The sequence below is a fragment of the Tympanuchus pallidicinctus genome, unplaced genomic scaffold (assembly GCF_026119805.1).
Source record: "Tympanuchus pallidicinctus isolate F22 unplaced genomic scaffold, pur_lepc_1.0 scaffold16, whole genome shotgun sequence".
NCBI lineage: Eukaryota > Metazoa > Chordata > Aves > Galliformes > Phasianidae > Tympanuchus > Tympanuchus pallidicinctus.
In genome coordinates, this window is record NW_026294679.1 from 14,830,033 (window position 1) to 14,855,441 (window position 25,409).

Consider the following 25,409-nt stretch of genomic DNA (forward strand, 5'->3'; position numbering starts at 1 on the left):
TCCTGTAGATATCCATTTGCATTCACAGGCTGTAGAAACTCCTTCCTTCAAACCTAAAAGTAATCAGATTGACATTTAAACTTGCAGCTGCAATTATGCTTGAGCAGAACGCTGCAGATGTTTAGTCCCAGAATACAGCAGCTTGATGGTATAGATTAAATGTGCATGTACACAAGGGCAGTTTAGAATAGTTCTAAACAGCATTTGTCAAGTAATGACTTTTCGTAGCATAGTATATGTACTGAGCTTTGGTGAATAATTACTCATGTGGATACTGCTGCATTGGAAATATGGCAGATGGGACAAGAGAGTTCAATTCCAGAACACACCATGGCAAGTGTTCTGTATTTAAATTTTATTGCAGTTACACAAAGTTTTGTGATTCTAGATGAGCACATGGTTGAAAACAAGACTGTTATAAGTCTCATGCTATTGGAAAAAACTGCTAATAAAGGATTTGTGTTTTTTAAACTGTGATGTAAAAATTACCTCAAGTTCATTGCGTTCCCGGTAAGTTTCAGTGTTTAAGCGTTACTAACACACCCGTATTTTAAAAAAGGAAGAAAAAAACAGGAGCAAAATGAAAATGACAGCTGTAAAAGCAACTGTGATATATTAAGGACTTCTTGATTCTTACAGCTAAAATGATATTTTCAATACCTGTTCAGATCAGAGGCAGAAGCTCTGTTTTTGGGGCTGCACTTGTGACTCCCTGCATGCCATTTGCCAGTGTGCCCCTGCGTCAGGAGCTCAAAAATAAAAAACTGTTGACCAACCCAAACACTGCATAATGCACAGTGTTTAATCCACGCACATTCTGCCACTGACATAGATTATGCTTTGTCTGAAGGGACTGCGTGTACAGGCTGATGGGATGGACAGGAGCAATTTGGCCAGAGCTGTGCCCTCTGGAGCCTGACTGCTTGCCAGGCTTCTGCTTTTCAAACTCTGGCCTGTTTTGCTCTTTTGCTACTGGCCAGCTTACTCATTAATGATGAGGAGAAACAAGCTTTACAATAAACATTTGCACTGTAATCAAGCAAAGGTTCTTCGAGTATCTATTACTTTTTGTGATACTGTATGTTGCATAGGGCTTGGCTATTTGCCTCAATGACTACTTCAGTGACTTTCTTTGCAAGTTACAGCTTTGGCTCCTTGATGTCTTAATGAGATTTGTTAAAGCTATACGACAGGAGTGGTTTTTTTGTTATAACAGCAACAAGCTTGCTTACGTGGCTTCAGCAGTGTATGCAGGCAAGCCTACATTCATTTCAGCGCCAAAAAATCCAGAATGCATTTGGCTTACATACATGACAAGACCAGGCATCTCAGAGTGTGCCTGAAGGTCCAGGTTTTAGGGAAGCCCTTGGGGAGAATTTAGGCTATAAAGGATATATTCAAAAACAGGAAACTTCTCTTTTTTCTTAGCATAACAACAATTCCCAGAGGTCCAGCTGTCATAGCCCCGGCGTTTACTTGTTACACACTTACAAATGTGTCAAAGATTGTACCCCAACAGATACAATTTTCACGTATAAATTTGAAACAGATGTAAGTGTTTAGATATAAAACTGCCTCATTCTTGTGAATGTTTAAGTGTACCCAGTTTAGGCACAATTTCCGAGTGCTTAGTGCTTAGAAAAAGAAAGACAGAGAAAGCAAGCGCGTTGAAACGCGGTGGGCTTAAAAACTGAAAGACACCGCCTTTCTAACACAAACTATCCTTCCTTTGAAAATCCGGGGCTCAGTTTTCAAAGCATCGCGTAGGAATTTAGCCTGCGACCCCCATTGACACTAATGGGAATTGCATAGTTAAGTCCCCATACCATCGCTTTGAAAATGCATTTGTTCTACCAATCCAGAAAAAGGGCAGCATGAACTATAGGGAGACATTCGCAGATCAAGAGATCAATTTACACTTTGAAATACAAGACCCGAGTGTGTTATTCCAGTTATGTGATCGGTAGGGGGGATTTTAAAATTCACCACGTTCACAAAATAAGTCACCAGGAGTAAATAAAACCAAATATTTTGGCAAGTGGCAGGCAGACTTGCTAACCAGACTAACAAGGTATTTGTCAGCAGTGAGGAGCACCGACTGATGGAGTGCTAATTGCGTTCGGTTGGTGCGCTGGTAGCCCACGGTTCGCAGGCGCTGCCTTTTCTCCTTGTTAGGCAGACTTAGATACCTGTATCTTAAATACTTCCGTTGTTCCTTTGCAAACGGGGAATGTTTAGCACGAACAAGGCTTGTCTTTGTGCCGCTCTGACTTCGGTCCTTTGCGTTTTAGTTCCAATCTAGTGTTTTCATGGGCCGCATGCTTTAATAAATGGAGATAGCATGTTGTGAACTAGTGGGCATGTTATCTTACTGTTCCTGCAGGGGTTTTGTTAATTCGTTGCAAATAAGTGTGTACCTGTGGAATGTATGTTCACATGTGCTTGTCTTTCTAAAAAGAAAGCGACTTTGTTTCATAGTGATGTTACTGCAGTGAGTCCCAGCCGTAGCCCATGGCCCCGTTTTGCTGGGCAGAGTATAAATAAGGGTTTTAACAAAAGGAAGACAGTGTTGCCTCAGAGTTCACGAGCTGATGAGATTATAGCTCCACTGAAAGGTTAGCATTATGTCAGAAATTATGAAACAAGGACTCTGATTGGCATGCTTTCTCTTCAGTCAGCAAACTCATTTGCTCTTCTGAATAGAAGGTGTCTGTAGGTACATTGTGAGCTCCTGGCAGGGATTTTGAGGAGTGGGATGGTTGTGAATGGCTTCTGTGAGTTTACTGTCTCTGAAATGAAAAAGTCCCCTCCCAATTCCAGCACTACTAACAGTATTATTAATATACTTGCTATTATTTTATCTCAGTGACTTACTTAGCCAATGGTCACGAGGCTTTTTTTTTCTAGGTCAAAAGCTGTGCATCCTCTAGGAAAAATGTGTGATGTTATTTCAGTATTCTCTCTTAAAGAGGTTTGCCATAGCCTGCAGCTGCGTATGCTTGGCACCACTGCTTTCCCAGCAGAGCTCACCAGTGTTCGAACCTTTGGGATTTTTTTAATTAAAGAGGTCAAAATCCATTATATCTAAATTTCAAAGAATTTACCAATTAGTTGTAGTCTGCAATGCCCAGCAGGTGGCTTTTATGCTATTAAAGGGAGATTGTTTCCATCTCTGATCAAAGCAAAAACAAAACAAAGGAAAATATAGAATATTTTGCTGTACGCAGTGCAAACCTCAGGCAGTGTAAATTATAGGTGCAAACCGTACATTAGGAGACTGCTCAGTTGTACCACTTCAGCAAAAGCTCTCTATATTTTCACACCGATCCCCGTGTGGATTTTAACAGCACTGTCTAAATCTGTTCAGATCACCGATTAGCTGAGAAGATTAGACAGCTTGCTATTTCCTGAAGTTAAGTTTTTAGCATTTGCGTATTTAAAAGTAAAAGTAGAAATGCGCAATTAAGAAGATTAACGAATTTGATAGAAGTAAAATCAGAAAAAGCTGACGGTGCTGGAATGCCGCAGGATGCAGAAAAGTTCTAATTTGCACTTTTCAACGAATCCAAACTTCCCAGATTTTTACCTACTTAAAAGAATGTTTGTGACCTTTTGACCCTTTTGTTATCCCTTACTCAGAAAGGCCTTTATTCTGTAAGGCTTAGGTATAAAAAAATAAAAAGAACGTTAATGGCATAACAGTCCTTTCTGATCACCCTGTGTAAGATGTTTATGCAAAGTGTCAATAGAAGCAATTGGCCTAACAGTGTGACAACCTGCTTTGCTTGGAAATGGGCTAATCTCCTGTTTGGGTTATCCAGAGGTCAGGTAAGGATTTCTTTTTTTGCACTCCCCATAGTGTGCGGGTGCATAACCTGAAAACACCATAGAGCAGAACTCAGGAGCAACTGAGCCCACGGATACCGCAAAGCTGTTAAAAAAACCAATCCTGCCCTTTTTGCTTTTCCTGAATTTTGTCCGGATCTGCTTTTGATTTTTCCCTCCTTTCCCGGAGAGTCTCAGTAGTATTGCTTCTACTTGAGCACGTATGATGGCCTTTTACAATATCAGCTTCCACTGCGTTGCTTCACCCTTGCTTTTTTCATTTGTTGGTCGTTTTGGGGGGGATACTTTTTTCCCAGACGGATCTAATCCCACCCTTAATTTGAAATTCACATGCAATCTTGCTGTGGGTGGCAGGTTTGTGGTGCCCCATCCCAGCAGGCCGAATGCACACTCTCACTTAGAGGGCCGTGATGTTACCCCGGCCTGGAGCTCTGCTGGCATGAATCCACTTCTGTGTGTTTCCATAAGTGCCTTTTTTTCCTGTTCATTATGCCCCTGGGCTGTGGAAAGACAGCATTTATCAATTTCAGCAAACTAAGCTGCAAGTGTTCTGACATTTTGTCAGGCAAATTGTACCTGAGAGAAGGTAATTACACATGCAGTGGAGTCCAGAAGTAACTGGGTGATTAGGGGTTAATAAGCTGCTCAGCATGCAAAATATTCCACTTGTGAGTGTGGAAAGGAGGCCTGAAGGACATAACCAACAGTGATGTGTTTCAGAATTATTTTTTTAAATTCAAAATTACTCTTTTTTGGTGGAATATTGGAATTTACAGGAAGGTGAGCTGGATGTTAGATGCACAACTTCTCATGTTTATCTCCACCTCCTGATCCGTGGGTGCTTTGCTGCTCAGCCAGAGCTACTTGCTGACACTTGTGACACTTCAGAAGAGATAACAGCACCACTCCATCTCACACTAAGCTATCTTGAGAACTTTAAATTAGACAACATTGTGTGTTGTCTAGAAAAATTTGAATGGACACTGACCCCATTTCCTCCTGCAAAGCCCTCATCGTCATCTCCCATCTCTGCCGCGGTGTTGGCTCTGCGGACAGCTGGCTCCCAAAGTCGCATTATCTCCCAAGATTATTCCTGACAGTTGCCCCAAAGTAAAAAGGAAAGGGCATCTGTATGATATCTGAGGATGTGACAGAGGCTCAAACAGGACTGAAAGGGCCGGATGGGTGAGTCTGACCGTTACCAAGTGCCTAAAATTCTCATGTAATTACAAGATGGCCTAAATACAGGAATAAGAGTGAGCTACTGAGGGCTTTGGGTATGGGTGATACAGAGCAAAACTTTACTGACTAATGATTATCATTACTTTCTACCCTAAGATGGTCATATCACCCTGGAGAAACCTTGGGGGAAGGAAGAGTTCTGAACTTGAATTATAGGTGCAACCCATTTGAAACCTGAATTCTGCCCCTTAAATCTTAAGACATTTTTTCCCACGTGACATCAATATTGTGTTGTGTTGTGTTGTGTTGTGTTGTGTTGTGTTGTGTTATGTTAACCAAAGCCAGTAGCTATCAAAGGCTTGAAGTAAGACCTCTTTTGACTGAAAAGTAATTTAGTGTCCTTTACAACAGTATCACTGTGTTTAAAACAATTTTTATAGAAAAAGGCAACATTGTCTGTTGTAAAACAAAGTATATGATTATATAGAATTATAAGAAATTATGTAGTATTACTTTTATGTAAGCAAAAGTATGAATAAGCACCTTTTTTTTTGAGGTGGTATTTATTTCCAACAGAGAAAGCTTATGTTAGACTTGTAAAAAGGTATTTAGGAAGCACTTAGGCAAGTACAGAAAGTTAGAAAATCCAAGGCTTGTAGGGCATCACTCAAGTGTAGCATGGCAACAAAAGGCTTCAAGTTGAGGTGTATTGATCTGTGTATACATGGCTAATAATGTAGTGGAGAGGGCAGCACTTTACTATGCAGTGAAAAGAAGATGTTGTCCTTGGGATCATCAGCTCTGATGTTCCCAAGATGCCAGGTGAAATTTCCCCTTCTGTCTCACTTTTAGAATAGGCATACAGCCTGCCTACTTGTAAATGTTAGCAGGGGACAGTCGATTGACACTGCATTTGAGAGTGGGTAGAGCTTTTCTTGTGTTTCTTTCTTGGTAATGATTCACCAATGCACACACTTATCTGCAAATTCTAGTTAGTTGCTTGCAGTCAGAAAGGCTTTAAGAACTACTCCCATGCTCCTAGGGAAACATATTCTGCTTCATTATAAAATTCTCAGGTATAGCATTGCCTGTCTTAGCTTATTCTTATTTTCCATGGTTGTTACGGGATAAAGAGAGTACAAAAGCACCTTTGTTCTTGTGTAGCAGAGCACCTATATCTGCCTTAATAGGTGCTTCACCGTGTCTTAGCTGTGTAAGTTGGTTCTGACATGGGTGGATCCTTGGGTGTGAGCAGGTGGTTGGCTAACAGCCCATGGTCTGCCCTGCCCCTGAGAGCAGAGGGAAAGGTTTGGTTCTGTCCTGTTTGAAGGATTTCTTGTACATATTAAGTATGAAGAGATGCATGTACAAAATAAAATGTTATTTTTTACTGTAATTTAAGTGCAAACAGTGCACATTCTAACCTCAAGGAAGTAGCAGCCAGCAGTGCGAGTGTGCTGTGCTACAGCATGGATTTTGATTTATTTTAAGGCAGAAATGTATTTATTGCCAATGCTGTTACTACAGAGCATGCCATTATGGGATACTGCTTGCTGGACAGCACATCCTGTTTTCAGTTATTGTAGCAGTAATAGCAGTTTAAGTGGATAAAATAGCAATAGGGAGTGATTGCTTTCATTTGGCCTCTAACAGCTTGATTTTGGTTGCCACAACAAGAACTATCACAGGACCAATGGAGAGGCCCTTGTGACAAGCTCACCTCACCTTTTATCCCCAAATTGTTTTGTGTTACTGTAGCTGATACATGTTGGCAAAATTAATACCTTCACAGTTAGACTTGCCCTCAATACTTTTTTTTTCGCATTAGTAATAATCACAGTTTTTAAAACATCAGAGATTTACAGCCTTCTTTTATTTCAGTGGAATTTAAATCTGCCCAATGTTACATCTCTGCAATAAGAGTATGTCAGCACATCGAGCCAAATCCACAAAATCTTTCCATTATACCTTCACCTTGAACGCTGTAATACCACCAAAGGCAGTTCCCTCTCCCTGTGGTTTTGCCCACGCCCAGTCCCTGTCACATCGTAAGATCATTTCAATGTAAATCTATTGTAAGTGAAATTACAGCATAAATACAGGGAAGAATTTGGTGGTTTTTTCCTTCTGTTGAGGAAGATGGCCAAATGTTAATTTTCATGATAAATTCCACGCAGCTTTCAGTTTGCATGTGGTAAAAAAAAGTTATTTATTGCATCTTCATGCTCTTCTGTTATCTTTCAAGAGTCTTATACATAAAGATCAAGGTATCTTTACCCTCTACTAACTACCACAGGATTAGGTAGGCCAGCTGGAATTATATGAAGTAGTCCAAACACTTGTCAGCATCTTTGGATGGATGGGCTGTCTTCCAGCTCGTGTGTGTGTGCTCAAGACAATCCCACCTTAAGAGAGGCCTTTCTGCCCACATGGGCTGTATGCTGCCGAGCATCACATCAGATGCAGGGGAACACAGACGTGAGAGAACCAAGCAGTTCCTGCCCACCTGCAGTACAGTACCGCTGTCAGAGCCCGTTAGTGCAGCAGTGTGCCACAGTACGGCACTGTGGCTGTCAGGGGGACTGAACCACCGTACCTAATTGTGCACAGCAGCAGCCTGTGACCTTCTGCAGTGTCTGCAGCCCCTTTGGAGCCCTACGTGCCAGACTGTGTTTGGTCAGTAGGTCTGACCTTCCACCCTCACTGTCACTGAGTGACTCAAACACCGATGGTACGAAGACCAGAGTGTCAGTGCTGCAATGGGGATATTTCCTACCCCTACACATTTGGTTTACTGAACACAGCTGCTGCAAGAACATCAGTGTGGTCCTTTTATAAAGACCTCCATGTGGATCCCAAGTGGCAAGTGGCTCTGTAGTTGGTGGTAATTGATTCATGCGTTCTGTTTGCTTCTTTGTGAAGAGAGGAAAAATGAAGTCTCTAGTTTATGTAGCCTGTGTGCCTGTGGCTGTCAGTTTTATCTTCCCCTCATGTTGTCTGTCCAACTGTCCCACTTTCTGCTCTTTTGATCATGGTTTGGAGTTTACTGCACAGCCTCTGTGAGGGCTGGGCACTGCTGGCTGTCTCAGCACAGGTAGTAAGGGATAGGTAACGCACAGTGGTGAGGGCAGGGGCTTCACAAATACCGCTAATTCCTGGGTTATCAGAGCCTGATAGCTCACACCAGCTCTGTTTGCTTAGTGACTGACAGCATATTCTCCACAGATCAATAGGAAAATTGATGGTGACCATACTGAGAAAGCAGTTATGAGAAAGAACTGATTGCATTCGACCTTGACAGCTATGGTGGATGTGTAGTCAGCAGAGAATGGAACAGCCTCCCTGCTTTTTATATGCCTTTCACCCAAGTGAGGTGTTCAGATGTAAAATCTGGACGTCGCTGAAGTCTGTAATGTTTTTGTAGGACTTTGAAAGGACTTTGCAGTACCTGTGCCACAGGAAGTGTTACTCTGTGTTCAGAAAGCATTTTATTACATATATTAATTAGAAAATAATTAAATTAGACACTTTATTTGAAAATAACTTAAGGGTTCAGAAAGGAGAGGAGAACGGAAGCATGCAAGTTTGAAGGTGCAGTGCTTGGTGCTTGGGTCCTTACTGCAGCGGCCCTGCTCAGGCTTACAGGCAGAAGAAGCAAATGCTGAACGGGAGGGGTGTTCCTTCCAACTGCAAACCGGTGCTGCTGTGGCGCAGGGCAGCCCGGAGCAGCCTCCAGCCACGGGACGAGGAGGCCGGGCGCCGGCTGCGTTGGCATCGGCTGCTGCTGCGGGCCGGCATCGGGCGGCGGTGCCGAGCGGCGGCTCCGGGGCTGCGAGCAAAAGGCCGGGCCTGCGTGCTTATCTCTACTTGGAGGGTTTTTCTTCTTTCACCGTTGAAGCAGTTGAGTTTTTCGATCCAAAAGTGCGCTCGGGACAGAGGTGTAGGGATCTGTCACCATAGAGAGTCCCGCGCGGGGTTCTTTAATTCACTTAATTGAGACTACCTGAGCTTCTCCTTTAGGTGGCCGGGAGCAGCGATCCCTTTCTCCCTCCCTGCGGCGAATCACCCGGGCTGGGGCCGCCGGCATCCCCCGCTGGGCCTGGCCCCGAGCCGCCGCCTCCCGCCGTGCGGAGGGCGAGGAGGGGGCCCCGGGGAGAGAGCGGCCGGCGGCTGCCGCCCGCTCACCGCTTCTTCTCCCGCAGCTCTTGGACCTCTTCATGGTGTGGGACTGGTCCACCTACCTGGCCGACTACGGGCAGGCCACCTCCAAGTACCTGCGGGTCAACCCCAGCACGGCCCTCACACTCCTGGAGAAGTAAGTGCATGCGCTTACGGGGCGGCTGCGGAGCCGGGAACGGGGCCGCCCTCCCGGCGGCTGCGGCGCTGCCCGGAGCCGGGAGCCGCGGAGCCGCTGTGGAGCCGGAGCTGCCGCCGCGCCGGGAGACACGCGGGGAAGCGGCGGTGGGACGGGAGCGTGCGCGGGCTTGGGCTTTTCTAACGGTGTTCTCTTTTCTCTCCTCCCTGTGACGATCTGCGCTTTGCAGAGTGCACAGAGGGTATGTACCGCTTAGCTCTTATCGAATATTTTTTCTTCAGTTTATTACGTTTTCGGAACTTCGTTTTAAAATCCATCAATAACGAAGCTCAGTAGTAGAGCCCGGGGGCGGTTCGTGCAGCCTGAGCTTGGCCCAGAGCCACCGTTCCACTCGGATCTTTGTTTTCCTCCCTCTTTACGCAGCTGTAGGGGCAGCACCGCTGAAGTGGGATTTGCCTAATGTGATTTGGGAAGTAATATTTGTTACTGCGAGCTCTGAGTGCCGAAGGTTTAATTTAAGAACATACACATAATGGACTTTGTAACCTTTCAGTTTGTTATAGTACAGAGATCAGAAAAGGAACGAGAGTAAACCTACTGAAGTAGAAAGGAAACCTATTTTAGTAGTCAGGTTTTCCCTTTTCAAATGGTGTTTCTAACATGTCAGTACCATTCCCTCCCCTCACCCCCTTTTTTTTTTCCTCCAGAATGAGAGACTCTAGCAAAAAGAACAACATTTTTGCTCAGTTCAGGAAGAACGATCGTGACAAGCAGAAGCTGATTGAGACTGTGGTGAAGCAGCTCAGGAGCCTGGTGAATGGCATGTCCCAGCACACATAGGCCTGCTGCTGCAGAACTGATCCTTACCACACCAAGAGGTATTTCAGAGCCACCCGTTCTGCCCAGCAGTGCTCTCAGTTGGGACATTTGTTTGACTGGTAAAGGAAAAGCGCAGCCCACGGCAGAGATGTGGGGCCCTCAGCAAATGTTCTTTGTACGAATTTTTAACGGATCGAAAACTATTTTGTATATTGTAAACAAATGGTGAAAAATGAGACTGTACAATAAAACCAGCTCTATCACATTGAACATGGGGCAGCTGAACTGTAAATACATTATTTATAAGTGTCTGCAGACAAGATGTTTGCAGTGTTGCTCTGGGCAGGAATTATCTGAGAAGTGATCTCTTATGGCTGGTTTCAGGATGAATCCTAATTTAATGTGTTGGTTTTTTTGTTCTGCTTTCTTTTTTCTTTTCATTCTTTTTTTGTTTGTTTGTTTGTTTGTTTGTTTTTAAGTGCTGAGATCCCCACATTCAGGTACTGCCTGTCACTTTCCTGCATTAAATGTATAGTAGCCTTAAGGTGATTGGACATCATTTTATCTACCGAATTGTGTAGTCTGGAGGTATGAGAAAATCTTCTGATTTTTGGTACCTTTAAGAACTCCCCAAGTGCTAGGCTTGGTATTTATTTAGTGTTAGGACTTCTAGGCTTTGTTCTCTGAAAGAGTTTAATCTTGAGTTTCTGATTGTAAATAACCATTTGAGTTCTTTATAATGTGACTTTCTGGGTTCTGTTCCTCAGGGTGACCATTTCTAACCGTAATTTTTAAGATCCTGGGCTCTCCCCAGGGCGCGGGTAGGGAATAGATTTGCCACTGTTGGTTCTGTGCTGCCTCTGTTGGTCCCAACGCCCCATCCCAGCATGGAGTGCCCCAGGCCAGGCGCCGTGCAGTCACCTCCTGGCAATTTTAGACATGAGGAAAATGTCTAACAGATACAAACCAAATGTAAAAATAATGTACATTTCGCTGTATTTTTAAGTTATTGAACGTCTAAATACAGTAATATAAACCTTACCCGTGTTTGCCTTTGATTTCATGTGTTTACACGCACTCGGCCCTGCGCTTCGGTGGGAGCCGTGCGGCTCCCGGTCATTTACCTCGGAGCGCGACGGCGGGACCGTGCCTGCGGAGTGGGGTCGGGCCGCGATGCCGTGCGGCGGCGGGGCGCAGCGGGGAACTGTCCCGGTTCTGGTTGAGACGGGAAAGCTGGGCTGGGCTGGGCCGGGCCGGGCCGGGTCGGGTCGGGCTGTGGGGGGAAACCCCCGAGGGGCCAGCCAGCAGGGAGCAGCCACTGCCGCCCCCGATCGCCCCGCGCCCCTTCCATCAATCCCGGCTCTCCGGCTCCAATCACCGCACTTAGCTGCGCTGCTTAAATATGCAGGGCAGACGTCATCTGCGAAGGTGGTTCGGGCGTTAAGTGGCCAATATCTATATAAATGTGGCCGAAGGGAGAAGCGGGTGCAGGAGGCGAGCGGGGCCGGGCGGGCCGCAGCCGCAGCCGGGACGGCCCTTCCGCTCGCCGTCTCCTTCCCGGCCCCGCGCGTGGCAGCCGCCGGGGCGGGCACCGCCGCCGCTCCCCGCCCTCCCGGCGCGGGGCAGGGAGCGGGACCCGCGGTGCGCCGCAGGAGGGAGGATGCCGGCCGGGCTCTGCTGGACCGCGGCGGCCGCCCTGGCGCTGCTGTTCCTGGCGCTGCTGCTCGCCCTGTGTCGGCACCTGTGGGCGCTGCGCTGGAGCCTCAGCCGAGATCGTACCAACGCCCTGCCGCTGCCCAAGGGCTCCATGGGCTGGCCTTTCTTCGGGGAGACCCTGCATTGGCTGCTGCAGGTGAGGTGCGGGGTGACGGGGATGGGACGGCACGGGACGGGACGGGGGCCGGCGGGAGCCCCGAGCTGACTCACGGCGCGTCCCCAGGGCTCCCGCTTCCACAGCTCCCGGCGGGAGCGCTACGGCAACGTGTTCAAGACCCACCTGCTGGGCCGCCCGGTGGTGCGGGTGACGGGTGCTGAGAACGTCCGCAAGATCCTGCTGGGCGAACACACACTGGTCAGCGCACAGTGGCCCCAGAGCACCCAGATCCTCCTAGGCTCCCATACCCTGCTCAGCTCTACAGGCGACCTGCACCGCCAGCGCCGCAAGGTGAGCCCCATGGGTGCGCGGCTGGGCAACTCCTGCCCATGCTGGGCTCTCAGCACCATGCGGAGGACCCTTGCTTTAACCGCCTGCCTCTGTTTCCCCCCTTCTGCTTCTAGATCCTGGCCAGAGTGTTCTGCCGCGCTGCCCTGGAAAGCTACCTGCCACGGATTCAGAAGGTTGTGAGCTGGGAGCTGCGGGGCTGGTGCATGCAGCCGGGCTCCATCGCCGTTTATTCCTCTGCTAAAACCTTAACTTTCCGCATTGCAGCTCGGATTCTGCTGGGACTCCGTCTGGAGGAAAAGCAGTTCAAGGACCTGGCCAAAACCTTTGAACAGCTGGTGGAGAACCTCTTCTCCCTGCCCCTCAATGTGCCCTTCAGCGGGCTGCGCAAGGTACTGCTGCCTGCCCCGCTCCTGCCCGTGGCTGGGCCAGGCTGTGGCTGCACAGACCCCTTCCTCAGGCCTGACAAGGGGCACCCCAATGAGTCCAGGGCACTGCCCACCCCGCTGCTGAGTGCCTCCAGCACCTGCCTGCATAGACTCTGGTACAGCATGGAGTTGCCACATGCATGGCTGGAGCCTTTTCCTCAGCTATGCTTACCCAATGCCTGCTGCTGTGCCACTGCATTCCTCCTGGGTTCAAGCCCACTTGTGGCAGAGGTCTGTGTGTGAGCAGAGAGCAGCAGGCACAGAGGAACCTCCCTGTGCACTTTGGGCAGGCTGAGCATTGGAGACCCCTTTTTGGTGCCTGGTGCAGTGCTGGAGGGGAACATGGCAGTGGGACAGCCCGTTCTGCCTCTCATAGTCTCCGTTCATTCTCTGCTGCCCTGCCCATTCTTGCCACCTGTCCCTTTTCAATCTGCTCTAACTCATCTGGCTTTGGGTTCCACAGCCCAAACTGCCTGCCTTTTCCATCAAGGCATTGCCCAACTTCATTTCCTCTATGAACTCTGCTTGCCATCACCTTCCCCACCACCCCCCACTGTCACCATCGTGAGCTTCTACCGCCCACCTGTCCCTTCCTGCCTTCTCAGCTCAGCCGTGGCCAGTCTGACCCCAGACCTTCTCCTCACCTTCTCTTCACCTTCTCCTGCTCACTGCCCCTTTTCCTTTACTCAAGTCCTTCCTGTCTGGGTTCTCCTTTGTAACTACTTCCAAGCTGCTGGCTGTGGCCATTTCTGCCCCCAACCACCTGTTCCTTCTAGCTTTGCTGGAGGCCTCCTGCCTCCATCCATTCCTGCTCTGCAAGGACATTGCTCCTCAGTTGGTTTTGCTGCACAGCCAGAGATTAGCCAGGCGTGATTAACACGTTCCCAATCTGGAAAATCCCCGCATTTGTCACTGTCAGTGCCTTGTTTCCAGGGCTCGTCTTCATTAAGTGACCTCACCCTCTCCATGGGACAGGCTCCTATTGGACCTGGCCAGGCCAGGAGTTGTCTGGTGCAGACCTCTCTGGATTCAGTCCCACAAGTTTGCTTCTGTCAACACGTCCCAAAGCCTTTCCTAGGGCTTATACTGACTCCCAGCAGGAAGCCAATGAATCCTCAGCAGTTCTCACAACCTGCTGCCTGCTGCAAGGCCCCAGGGCCTGGCAGTGGGCTAACTCCATTTTGCTGTTGCAGATTCTGGAATTAAAGATGACCACAGTGGGAGTCCCCAGCCTCTCCAGAGAGGGGGATGTGCCCAACGCTCTCCTGACCCGTGTCTGCCTCCCACAGGGCATCAAAGCACGGGACATGCTGCATGAGTTCATGGAGAGGGCCATACAGGAGAAACTGCAGCGAGCCATGTCAGAAGAACACAGCGACGCTCTGGATTTCATAATAAACAGTGCCAAGGAGCACGGCAAAGAGTTCACTATGCAGGAGCTGAAGGTAACCGCAGCCCCGCGCAGTTCCCTCCTGAGCCGGTGGCTGTGAGCGTGGGGCGGAGGGGTGGCAGGAGAGGGCTGTGCAGGACTGCTGGTGGGGCTCTGCCTTACAACAGAGCTGGAGCCTAAAATGGAAACAAATGCCTCTCTGCCTGTCCTCTTCACAGGCATCTGGCCTCAACCTGGCTTAAGATGCATTTAGACTTACATGGCTGTGCTCAGATTCTGTACATCAGTGTGCACTCGATAACCTCCAGGATGCTGTCCTGGAAATACATAGAGCTGCACCCAGGGCATTGTGCTTGTAGATCATGTCACTCCATTTCCATTCCTCAGGGCTGGGAGCCCAGAGAACTCATCAAAACGGGCTCTGGGCTGGAATGATGGGTTCTGGGACATACCCTATCATCTCCTTATTAATTACACTGAGGAGCTTGAGGACTGTGTGATGCAATATGATTCATTGCTGTGACTTAGGGATGAACCCAACAGTCCTCACTGGGACAAAATGCGGTGAAGAGCACCTTGCCAAAGGTCTTGGGAAAAAAATTGTCGTTAGTGCTGTATCATTCATACCTCCAGGTCATTCCAGGTGAGGCAGGGACATGACACTGCATCTACGTGGCAAGTTTTGAAGCAGTTTTGCATGGGTGCAGTTTAAACATACAGGACACATGGCTTTCCTGTTTATTTAGATATTCAAGGATAGTGATCCAATGCTAAATGTTTCGTACATATTTTGTAGAAGTGTAATCTCCAAATTCTGAAGTGTTTGGGAGACATTACAGAGGTTCTTAGATGCAATTAGAACTGGTTTATTTCAAGATAACTAAAACTAATTCCCAGACTCAAAATGTGATCAGTTAGTCTGGATTGAACTTTGTGAGTATTCATGTGTGTATTGCACAAGAATAACTACATGACCTCTCATCGTGTCCCTGGCTCTGATGACAGGTGAGATGACAACAGCAGGAATACACAGATATTGAAGACAGTGTGGGGTGACATGGCAGTGACCTGGGGCTGGCTGTCCCCGGCTCAGTGGTCCGGCTCCCAGTTGAGCTGCAGCACTGGAACATACCGAGGCAGCTGTGGGAGAACGCAGCCTCACTGTCACTGGTTGTGTTGGCACTGTAAAAGCAGGGAGAGAAAGTAAGCTTCTCAGTGTCACAATTTACATGGCAGCACCATCAGAGGCTGATGCAGGCAGTCATAAGGGCTATTATTTCAAAATACAGAGCCTGCTTTAATTTTCTTGTGCTACATTGTAATGTCCTGGCTTTTAATTGCAAGCTGTGGAACTCACAGATTTATTTTCATCTGTGTCTGCTGTCTTGTAGGTGTAAAGATTCCTGCTGCCGCCTGCAGGAGGTGTGCAGGGGTCAGCAGGGACCTGTTATTTCACCTGAAAGATGCCCTTGAGAGCTGCATTTTGGCAAAAGCCTGCAGTCCAGACAACTTATGTTGCTGGTGATGGTTGCAAATCTTTGCTGCATTACTCTTGACCTTACCAGAATTGGCTCCAGGAGACTTAAGATCAGGTGTCCTTCCCTGTGCTTCTGGCTTCACCCTCCAGACCTAACTCCAATAACTCTTAACTTTCTGCTTCTGAGCATTGGTCTGAGTCCCCTCCTACACAAGCAAATGGTCAATTACAACAAGATGGATTGAATGGAGCCCATTTTAGCTACCAGTGTGATCTGTACATAAACTTGCAACCTCATTGCTCCTGGCTGGCCAGAGAGGCAAAAGCTGCAGGGGAGGCAGGGGAAAGTGCTGATGAAGGTAAAAAACATAATGCTTAAAGTGAACTTCAGCCTTTATGATAAAATGGATGTTGAAATTCTTGTTAAGATTTGTAAATTTTGGGCAGGAAGCTGAGAAGAGCCAGAATGGAAGAGATGTGTCCTTAGTTGTTTTGGCATCAGTTCCTAGGCAGGTGGATGTCTGCTCTGTGTGGAGGTAGATGAGCATGGATATGTCACATACAGATCCCTGCCAGCACTGGGGGGTGCAGGCTGTAGAGAATGGAGGCAGAGGTAGAGCTTTCTGCACAGGGACAAAACCTGTGAAAGCTGAGAACAGTCTGAAAATCCTATCACAACAAGCTCAAAGTGGCATTCAAACTTGTCACTTTCCTTCCCTGCCAGGAGTCAGCCATCGAGCTCATATTTGCTGCGTTTTTCACCACGGCCAGTGCCAGCACCTCCCTCATCCTCCTGCTGCTAAAGCATCCCTCAGCAATCGAAAAAATCCGTCAGGAGCTGGCATCCCATGAGCTGTACCCACACCAGCAAAACTGCCCCATGGCACCCTGCCCAGCAGCAGGCAGGGACGGCAAGCAGCAACTCCTTAGCACAGCCAGCGATGCTCATGAGGACCAGAACCAGCCGCCTGACCCCGTTGAGGAGACAGAGCTGGGGGGTGGCTGCTTCCCCCATCTCCCAGCCCCGCTGGAGCCCACACATCCCTTGAGCAGCCCCCAGCCCCGGGGCTGCCGCTGCCCCTCAGACATCAGCCTGGAGCAGCTGAGCCGCCTGCGCTACCTGGACTGCGTGGTCAAGGAGGTGCTGCGGGTACTGCCGCCTGTCTCTGGGGGGTACAGGACTGCACTACAGACCTTTGAGCTGGATGTAAGTGCCTGCAGAAAAGGGAGAAGGGGGGCTGCCCCCAGGTGCTTCCGCTGGGTCCTAACTCTCACCTCTATTCCTCTCACAGGGTTACCAGATCCCCAAGGGCTGGAGCGTGATGTACAGCATCCGTGACACGCATGAGACGGCTGCTATCTACCAGAGCCCCCCAGGTGGCTTTGATCCTGACCGCTTCAATGTCACCCAGCCGGAGGCTGCCAGCCGCTTCCACTACATCCCTTTTGGTGGTGGGGCACGGAGCTGCATCGGCAAGGAGCTGGCGCAGGCCATCCTGAAGCTGCTGGCCATCGAGCTGGTCACCACGGCCCGCTGGGAACTGGCCACGCCGACCTTCCCCGCCATGCAGACCGTGCCCATCGTGCACCCCGTCGATGGGCTGCAGCTCTACTTTCACCCCCTGCAGCCCTGTCGTGGCGGTGAGGCCTGAGCCAGGACGCTGAGCTCAGCCCGGTGGCGGTGGTCATGGCTGAGGCACTACAGAGCAAAGCCCCAAAGGCTTGTTTTTCCCCTTTCTGATGCTCAGTGCATTAGGAATGGTCCCACAGAGCCCTGAGCACCAAGGGGAGCCTCACCCCCACCAGCCCAGCCCCACACACATTCCCAGGAGCAAAGCCCCATTCCTGCCGCAGGGCTTTCTCTCACGGGTGTGAAGGAAAGGCAAGAGCATCCTGCACACCCCGTCCTGCACACTCTGTCCTTCACAGCACAGCTTTCTAGAAGTGGAAAAGAGGGAAGATGAGGGCTCTGCAGGGAAACACACGCTAGGTCTGCCCAATTCACAGTATTAGCTCTAGGTAGGATAACTGTGTCAAGAGGTTTCTATTGTAAATATTTCATCTCTTTCCTTCACTTCCTATTAGAGCCACCGCAAATGAGACATTTGTTGACCCAGTGGCTGTGAGTGCAGTGCCTGAGTGCCATACTGCTGCCTGGGGCCTGACATGTAGCCTTATCCTGAGTTCCTGTAGGATACAGAGAGCAGCCTGGCACGGAGCACAGACCTGTCATGAATAAATGTTTGGGAAATGTTCATTTCTGAACAGGTCTGCTTAGTGAGGGCACATCCTGTGCTCCTGCTGGTGCTGGCACATGGTGGAAGGACATCTTCATAGCGCTATGGTGGCTGTCACAGGGCAGCCATGACCCTGCCCCAGCCCTGCCCTAGCACTGCCCTATGCGTAAGCACTGATTGGTGGCTCCGGGGCACTGCAGTGGTACCTGGGGCTGAGCCCAGGAGCTGGGGACACATTTTCAGATGGCACATTTTGAGTGCCAGAATGTCTGGTGTCAGTGCCAGGCTAGAAGCCACCCTGCCTGGGCTGGTCCCCATCACACATCTATGCTGGGGCACGCAGCAGGGTGCAGTACTGCCTGGGGCAAAAATGTGGCTCCCAAACGTGGCAAGTCAGATCTGGAAGAGGTTGAACCACGGGACTAAGTTAAGTGCTGTTGGCAGCTCGACCCCATTGTGAACCAGAGCCTCTGCCCCTCCTGACCTTGTCCTGAGAAGTGCATCTCCCTGGCTATTGGAAGGAAAGTGGTGGCTGCAGGTGGAACTGGGTGACTGCTGAGAGGCCGCCAGTGTGGCAGTGACCTGGGGGACATGAGGGACAGGTGGGCTCCAGCCATGGGAGCATCGGGGTTCCTCCATCAGCGCACTTAAAAATTACCCCGAGAGCTAACGAGCCCCGCAGCCACCCACTGAAACGTGTAACGTAGATCTAGTTAAAAAAAAAAAGACCCGAAACTGATTTTGTTTTCAGATAAACATGAGCATTTACAAATGAAGTGTAATAATTGTTACTTGTAATCAAAGTTTGTTCATATTAGGCTGTTAATTTCTTGACCTCCTTCCAAGATGTTTTTAATTATCCCTTTCACTCTTTACCATTTGATTCTTTTCGAGCCGATGGCTGCGGAATACACAGCTGGGGAGATAATAAAGCCTTCCTGCGGCAATTATCGGTGCTCAGGCCACCGTATCTCGTTATTTTGACAGACAGTGAACTTGGCGCGGTTGCCGGCCGGGTTCACGCAGATGTCACGGTCCGTGTTGTAGGTCACGAGCGGGTCAGCGCCCGGCGAGGGGAGAGCGCCGGGTCAGGGCGCGGCCGCGGCTCCGGGCCGAGCGCCGCAGGGCTGCCCCGAGGGTCCGCCCGGGCAGGGGCTGCGAGGGGCGGGCGGCCACATGGGGGGGAGGGAAGGTCCCGTCCGGCGCGCCGAGCGTCAGAAAAGTACTAATTTAAAATGACGCCTCGCCAGCGCCACCACCCCTGTAGACACAAACACACACACACGCAACTTCCAGCGTTTATTGAGGTCGTGGTAGGAGTAAGAAAGCAAAAGTAAAAAGGATAGGAAAATGGAGGGATAAAAGGGAAGCGATCACGATAGTTTATTGGTAGCTGCGGAGCGGTCCGCAGCCTTATCCTTCCCTCCGCATCCCCGCAATGCCCGGCTGCCGCGTCCTTCGGAGCTTATTCTGCACGGGCCCCAGCGGAGCCCATCGGGGTCAGCTCCTGCAGCCTCGGGGCCGCGCTACTCCCGCACGTGGAACCCCGGGGGTGCGCCGGAGGGGAGCACAGCCCGCCCGGCGGGTACGGCCGTGCCGAGCGCCTCTCCCCGGCCGCGGTAGCCCCGGCGAGCCCCGGGCGAGGGCGGGCAGCGGAGATCGGAGCCGAGCGCAGCGGGCAGGGTGTTCCCTTTCCGCGCTCACCTCCCTTTCCGTCGGTGACCCGCGGTTGAACCTGCATCGGGAGGCCGAGACGGAGCGCTGCCCGCCGCTCCTTCTTCCGAGACCGGGCAGAAACACGAGCCGGGCCTTCCGAGGTGAGCCGGGGGACGGCGGAGCCACCTCCGCCGACGCGGCTCTGCCCGGGGAGCCCTCAGCCCGGCTACCAAGGGGTCCCGATGGGCGATGAGAGGGCCGGCGACGGAGACCCACGGCGGCTGGGAGCGCCCCGAGGGTGGGTACCTCCCGGCGGCAGGCTCCGTGCCGCCGCGACGGGGCACGTCTCCGCCTCGGTGCTGCCGGTCCCCAAGGAGCGCGGCGGTAAATCCGAAGGGGCGGTTGGTCCTGCAGCACCCCGTCCGTCTGCCCGGCGGCCGTCTGCAGCGGGCGAGATGTGCCGCGCAAAGCAAACAGTTAAAGATTTCGGGGGGAGGAGCCAGGCCGCAATCCGCAATTAAAGATGAACTTTGGGTGAACTAATTTATCGGATGGTAAGGTAGGGTGGGCAGCAACCTGGGAAGGGTATAAAAGACGGCCCGCGGAGAGCCCGAGCTGCACACTCGGAGCTCCCGGGGGGCCTGGCCGGACCGGGCTCGCCGCCCCACCGCCCCACCATGGGCTTCTCCGCCCTGGTCGCCAGCGCCCTGTGCACCTTCCTGCTGCCCCTGCTGCTCTTCCTGGCCGCCGTTCGGCTCTGGGACCTGTACTGCGCCAGCGGCCGCGACCCCAGCTGCCCGCTGCCGTTGCCCCCGGGTACCATGGGGCTCCCCTTCTTTGGGGAGACGTTGCAGATGGTGCTGCAGGTAAGGCGGGCAGCTTCCCCTCTCCCCGCAAGGGACGAGGCTGAGCAGGGCTGCGCCGGGCTTCTGAGCTCAGGTGTGGATGAGCTCATTCTTCTCTTTTTTTTTTTTTTTTTTTTTTTTTATCTTCTCTCCCCCTTGACCCCCATTTATTTACTTAAAACTTATTTTTTTTTTTTTTTCAATTTACTTATTTCCCTTCCCCGTCCAGCGGCGGAAATTCCTGCAGATGAAGCGCAGGAAATACGGCTTCATCTACAAGACTCATCTCTTCGGGCGGCCCACGGTGCGGGTGATGGGCGCCGAGAACGTGCGGCACATCCTGCTGGGTGAGCACCGCCTGGTCTCCGTGCAGTGGCCCGCCTCGGTGCGCACCATCCTGGGCTCGGGCTGCCTCTCCAACCTCCACAATGGGCAGCACAAACACCGCAAAAAGGTACAGCCCCAAAGGCGGGCTGGGAACGGGGCAGCTGTCCTGAATGTGGTGGCTGAGCCTGTATCCCCTTCCTCTACTCCTCCTCCTCCTTGTCCCCTGGGCAGGTGATCATGCGGGCCTTCTCCCGGGACGCCCTGCAGCACTATGTGCCCGTCATCCAAGAGGAGGTGAGTGCCTGCCTGGCACAGTGGCTGGGCGCTGGGCCCTGCCTGCTGGTGTACCCTGAGGTGAAGCGCCTCATGTTCCGCATCGCCATGCGCATCCTGCTGGGCTTCCAGCCCCGCCAGGCCGGCCCTGACAGCGAGCAGCAGCTGGTGGAGGCCTTCGAGGAGATGATCCGCAACCTATTCTCCCTCCCCATCGACGTGCCTTTCAGTGGGCTCTACCGGGTGAGGCTCCAGGCCAGCTAGGGGTGCTCCCAGGGCAGCAGGGAGGGATGGCGGTGTGGTGTAAGTTGGCAGCATGGCGTAAGTTGCTGGGGTGGCACAAGTCTCAGCTCGCTCTCCCCCTGCTTGCACAGGGCTTGAGGGCACGCAACATCATCCATGCCAAGATTGAGGAGAACATCCGTGCCAAGATGGCCCGCAAGGAGCCTGAGAGTGGTTACAAGGACGCGCTGCAGCTGCTGATGGAGCACACACAGGGTAACGGAGAGCAGCTCAATATGCAGGTGAGGTTCCCCCCATCCAGATCCATCTCTTCCCACCCTGCTTCTCTCCCTCAGTCAGCAGCGTGTTTATCTTCGGGACTGAAAACGGAGAGCAGGAGTTGCTGTCCCTTTGCCAGGTCATAAAGCAGCCTGTGTAGTGCACGAGAGTCCTGGGGACAGAGGATGCAGCCAGGCTGCTGGATGAGGGGTGTAGGGTTGTGCTTGTGGGGACCACCTCCCACTCTGGCTCCAGGGTGCCCGCTCCAGCCTAAGATCACCAAGCCGCATTGGTGGTGGAGTGGGCCCAATGGGGATACCACCCTCAAGGCATATTTTCTCTCTCCTGTCCTGTGAGTAAGGAGCTGAAGGAGTCTGCCACAGAGCTGCTGTTTGGGGGCCATGAAACCACTGCCAGTGCTGCCACATCGCTGATCGCCTTCCTGGGGCTCCACCATGATGTTCTGCAGAAAGTGAGGAAGGAGCTGCAAGTAAAGGTGAGTGTCTTTTCCACAGCCACTTCCCATGAGCAGGCAGTAGGAAGGTGCCTCAGAGAGGTGTCCCAGGATGGGTTCCCCTTGACATAGGAGGTTCCCTACTTATAGGAGGGTAGGGAAATACCATTAGCTGAGGGACAGCTGTCTTGCAGTGCATGGAGCCTGTTCTATAAATGTCATGGCAGCATCTTCCTACCTAGGGGTTACTGTCTGGTCCCAACCAAGAGAAGCAATTGGACATGGAGGTCTTGGAGCAGCTGAAGTACACAGGCTGTGTTATCAAGGAGACCCTCAGGCTGAGCCCTCCCGTTCCTGGAGGATTCCGAATAGCACTCAAGACCCTTGAGCTGAATGTAAGTAGGGCTGGGGCTCAGCTCCTCGTAGCACTGCCAAGTATGAATGTGCTTCTGTAGGTACCAGCCTTAGTGAGTGGGGGGAATCAGAAGGTGCACCTGCATGTCACATGCTGAATCTTCAGCTTCCTTAACAAAACAATGTGCTTCATGTCTCCTCTCTCTTCTTTTGGTAGGGATACCAGATCCCCAAAGGCTGGAACGTTATTTACAGTATCTGTGATACCCACGATGTGGCCGATCTCTTTACTGACAAGGACGAGTTCAACCCAGACCGCTTCATGTCGCCGTCTCCGGAGGACTCCTCTAGGTTCAGTTTCATTCCTTTTGGTGGGGGCTTGAGGAGCTGCGTAGGCAAAGAGTTTGCAAAAGTCCTTCTAAAAATATTTACGGTGGAGCTGGCGCGAAGCTGTGACTGGCAGCTGCTAAATGGACCTCCTACAATGAAAACGGGCCCCATAGTGTACCCTGTGGACAATCTGCCTGCCAAATTCATAGGTTTCAGCGGCCAAATCTGAGTGCTCAACGCTTCCCTCCGGCTGGATTTCTGTATAACATCTCATATGTACATAGTAACTTTTTATTGTAATGAAGGCCTTTAAATATTTAAACTTGTAAATGTACAGTAGTTATTTATGTCTAAGTATTTCAAAAGGCTATGATTTTTTTCCCCAAGCACTACAATTATGGGTCGCTGATTCATAATTAGATAATTTTATTTCTATAGAAATAAGTTTTCCTCTATTTAAAAATCTTACTGCAAGCTGGCCAGATATATGTTTGACAAGACATTTCACCATGGTGTATGCATTCAGAAATATTCTCAAAGGCATTTGGAACAACGGCAAGTAGCTATCATCCAAATTATCTAAATGATTATGTTTTGAGGTTTTCAGTATTATTTGTGTCTAGATCTCATGTCTAATGTGTGAATTTTAAGTTTGATAATAAAGTTTATTTTTGAAGATCCTCTGTATGAAGATCTGCCTACGTACTAGAGGGTAGCTTAGCCAGATAAATGAGTCTAAAGGGTCTGAATATCAATCAGGCTTGCTTTTGTGGATATGCTGTTTGCTGTTTTTATGCTCACACCTCTTCCCTACCCTCTTGCCCCACATGTGCTTCTCACTTGTGCACAGTAAACTGTTTCAGCACTGTGATATGACAGTAACTGCTATGCGTCTCTTTATCATAATGTTGAGAGATAGTAAATAAGGAAGTAAAGGGAAGCAGAAGAACAGCATGTAACACGAGTGTTTATCTGGAACTGGAGAAAACAGGTAGGGAGAAAAAAACTCCATGAAGGTTCTCTCCTCCTGTGTTACTGCTGACCTGTATAAACAGAGCACTGGCTCTTGTTCTATGTTGAGTCTGCAGTCCATGAGCCTTTACTTACAAAGGTGTCTCTTATCAGCTGTTAAAGCAAATAAAATCTGCTATGATTTCTTGTTAAAATGCAACAGTTCTGCGTAGGTCAGAGATAGAGTGTGCATTTGGTTTAAGAACTTCTTTCCTGGAATTCAGCAAAGTGAAAACTAAAAGGCAGGCACTAATGTGAATTGATTAACAGGGAATCAACTGTTGAGATGCAATTCCCTAGGGCTGTGTAAGCAGGGCAGATAAAATGCCCTGGGCATGACCCCTGTTTTGACTTAACCATAAGGTTTTTTCTGCCTTCCTGCCCCCCCCTCCACTGCCCCATTACTACATCGATTAGTCTTCCTTCAAAAGTCAAACAACATTGGGTAGCTCTATAAACATCTACAAAGTAAACTCATGTAATTTGGTGTCATGATCACTTCTAGAAACATGTAATTTTTTTTTCTTTTGCTTCTGTAGCTCACTTTTTCATTATGGTCTCCCAAGGTCAAAATTATGGATGGTGTTAAGCTGATCAAAATCACTGCAGCTTTTTGATTGCCCCTATGAGGTTTGGGTTTATTTTAGGAGATGTTTCTATGATATATTTGATATGTTTTTAAAATGCTAGCTTCAAACACAAACTTCTCATACAAGACCTTATTTATGACTTCCATTTAAAGATGAGCATAGCTGCTGTAGTCTTAAAATGAAAGAGACATTCATTTTAGATTGTGCCTAGGTCTTCTTGGCAGTATTTAGGTTAGAATGTTAAATAATTTTCACTGTGCCAGTGTCCTGTACAATTATGCTCTTCAGGCATTTGATCAATGATCTCAGCTTAAGACCCATTTATCACCAATGTAGTAGTAGAAAGTTGCAAACCCTGATCCCAATTTGGAGATGATCCAGAAGTCTAGAGAACAGTAAATCTCTTGCTTTGGTATTCTTTAACGTTGTCCTTGTTAATGTGACAACATCCTGCAGATCCTGATAGGAGCTAATATTTTAGAAATGCTTTATTATTCTCAACTAAAGTTCTTCATATGTGGGAATGTCTTGAATGGTCTTTCATTATTTTAGTTTACACTTTGTTTTTATAAAGAATGAGAATCTAGTGGTCTCTGGAGAATACATTCCTATGTAATGGTATAAGACTATTATCTTCCATACATTTCCCTGTTTCCTTTTATATTTTTCATTCAGAGTCGCAAGGATTCTATGTTTGGAGAAAAAAGATCATACAATTAATTTGATTTTGACTGAACATCTGGGGGCACATCCTCAGCTGTTGTAAATCATGACAGCATAACCCATGTTAGGCACTGCCCCCATATAATTCATCCTTGGAGTTCAATGGTCTGTCACTGCTGTGTAATTTAGGCATCCAGGAGCTAGCTTTCAACAAGCAACTCCCAAAACTGGTAGCAGTGTAGCTGCAGTAATGCAGGGCTCAGTGCGGGCTAATTGCTAAAATATTTGCCCTACTTCTTGAGCAGGTTTTACAGCCCTGCTAATCTCTCCGAGCAGCTGTATGTGGCAGGGTGGGTGTGCAGCCCAGCCCCAGGTGAGCTCTACCATGGTTACGTGGCTCTACCCACCCCGCAGTGCTGGGCAGCTATGGGCTAAGGTTGTAGCAGCCAAGCACTTAAGAGTTTCTGAAGCCTCCATGCAGTGCTTGATGCGTGGTTCTTGTTAACAGCATGTAGTTATAGCTATCCTCGGATAAAATGACATCAAAGAA

The 25,409-nt window shown here is 49.6% G+C and overlaps 3 protein-coding genes across 9 annotated transcripts in view; all 3 read left to right on the forward strand.

The window, feature by feature from the left end:
- Positions 1-11,203, forward strand: part of EXOC6 (exocyst complex component 6) — an 82,121-nt gene extending 70,918 nt beyond the window's left edge. For all 4 annotated transcript variants that reach the window (XM_052676733.1, XM_052676734.1, XM_052676731.1 and 1 more), the window contains 2 exons: positions 9,231-9,343; positions 10,051-11,203. In XM_052676733.1, the coding sequence (XP_052532693.1) occupies positions 9,231-9,343; positions 10,051-10,183 (246 nt within the window). In that variant the 3' untranslated portion in view covers positions 10,184-11,203. The remainder of the gene's footprint in view (positions 1-9,230; positions 9,344-10,050) is intronic.
- A 619-nt stretch (positions 11,204-11,822) lies between these two features.
- On the forward strand, positions 11,823-18,746 carry LOC128077674 (cytochrome P450 26C1). Its single transcript, XM_052677166.1, has 6 exons — positions 11,823-12,014; positions 12,102-12,326; positions 12,440-12,715; positions 14,041-14,196; positions 16,343-16,825; positions 16,911-18,746. Exons 1-6 carry the CDS (start codon positions 11,823-11,825, stop codon positions 17,268-17,270), a joined length of 1,692 nt encoding a protein of 563 aa, XP_052533126.1. The 3' UTR covers positions 17,271-18,746.
- Positions 18,747-19,550: 804 nt separating this feature from the next.
- On the forward strand, positions 19,551-23,275 carry LOC128077902 (cytochrome P450 26A1). Of its 4 annotated transcripts, XM_052677543.1 has the most exons (8): positions 19,865-20,377; positions 20,586-20,810; positions 20,915-20,977; positions 21,089-21,199; positions 21,331-21,480; positions 21,819-21,953; positions 22,154-22,306; positions 22,483-23,275. In XM_052677543.1, the coding sequence occupies exons 1-8, from the start codon at positions 20,189-20,191 to the stop codon at positions 22,822-22,824; spliced, it is 1,368 nt and encodes a 455-aa protein (XP_052533503.1). In that variant the 5' UTR covers positions 19,865-20,188; the 3' UTR covers positions 22,825-23,275. The 4 variants fall into 4 exon arrangements, with proteins under 4 accessions (XP_052533506.1, XP_052533504.1, XP_052533502.1 ...); XM_052677546.1 differs by lacking the exon at positions 19,865-20,377 and adding an exon at positions 19,551-19,672 and having other exon boundaries at positions 20,915-21,199; XM_052677544.1 differs by lacking the exon at positions 19,865-20,377 and adding an exon at positions 19,553-19,809 and having other exon boundaries at positions 20,915-21,199.
- The last annotated feature ends 2,134 nt before the right edge of the window (positions 23,276-25,409 follow it).

Coding starts and splice junctions, on each gene's coding strand:
- LOC128077674 (XM_052677166.1), top strand. CDS start 11,823: ATGCCGGCCGGGCTCTGCTGGACCGCGGCGGCCGCCCTGGCGCTGCTG. Junction 14,197..16,342: donor TCACTATGCAGGAGCTGAAG/GTAACCGCAGCC, acceptor CTTCCCTGCCAG/GAGTCAGCCATCGAGCTCAT. Junction 16,826..16,910: donor TACAGACCTTTGAGCTGGAT/GTAAGTGCCTGC, acceptor TTCCTCTCACAG/GGTTACCAGATCCCCAAGGG.
- LOC128077902 (XM_052677542.1), top strand. CDS start 20,189: ATGGGCTTCTCCGCCCTGGTCGCCAGCGCCCTGTGCACCTTCCTGCTG. Junction 20,811..20,914: donor AGCACAAACACCGCAAAAAG/GTACAGCCCCAA, acceptor TCCCCTGGGCAG/GTGATCATGCGGGCCTTCTC. Junction 21,200..21,330: donor CTTTCAGTGGGCTCTACCGG/GTGAGGCTCCAG, acceptor CTGCTTGCACAG/GGCTTGAGGGCACGCAACAT.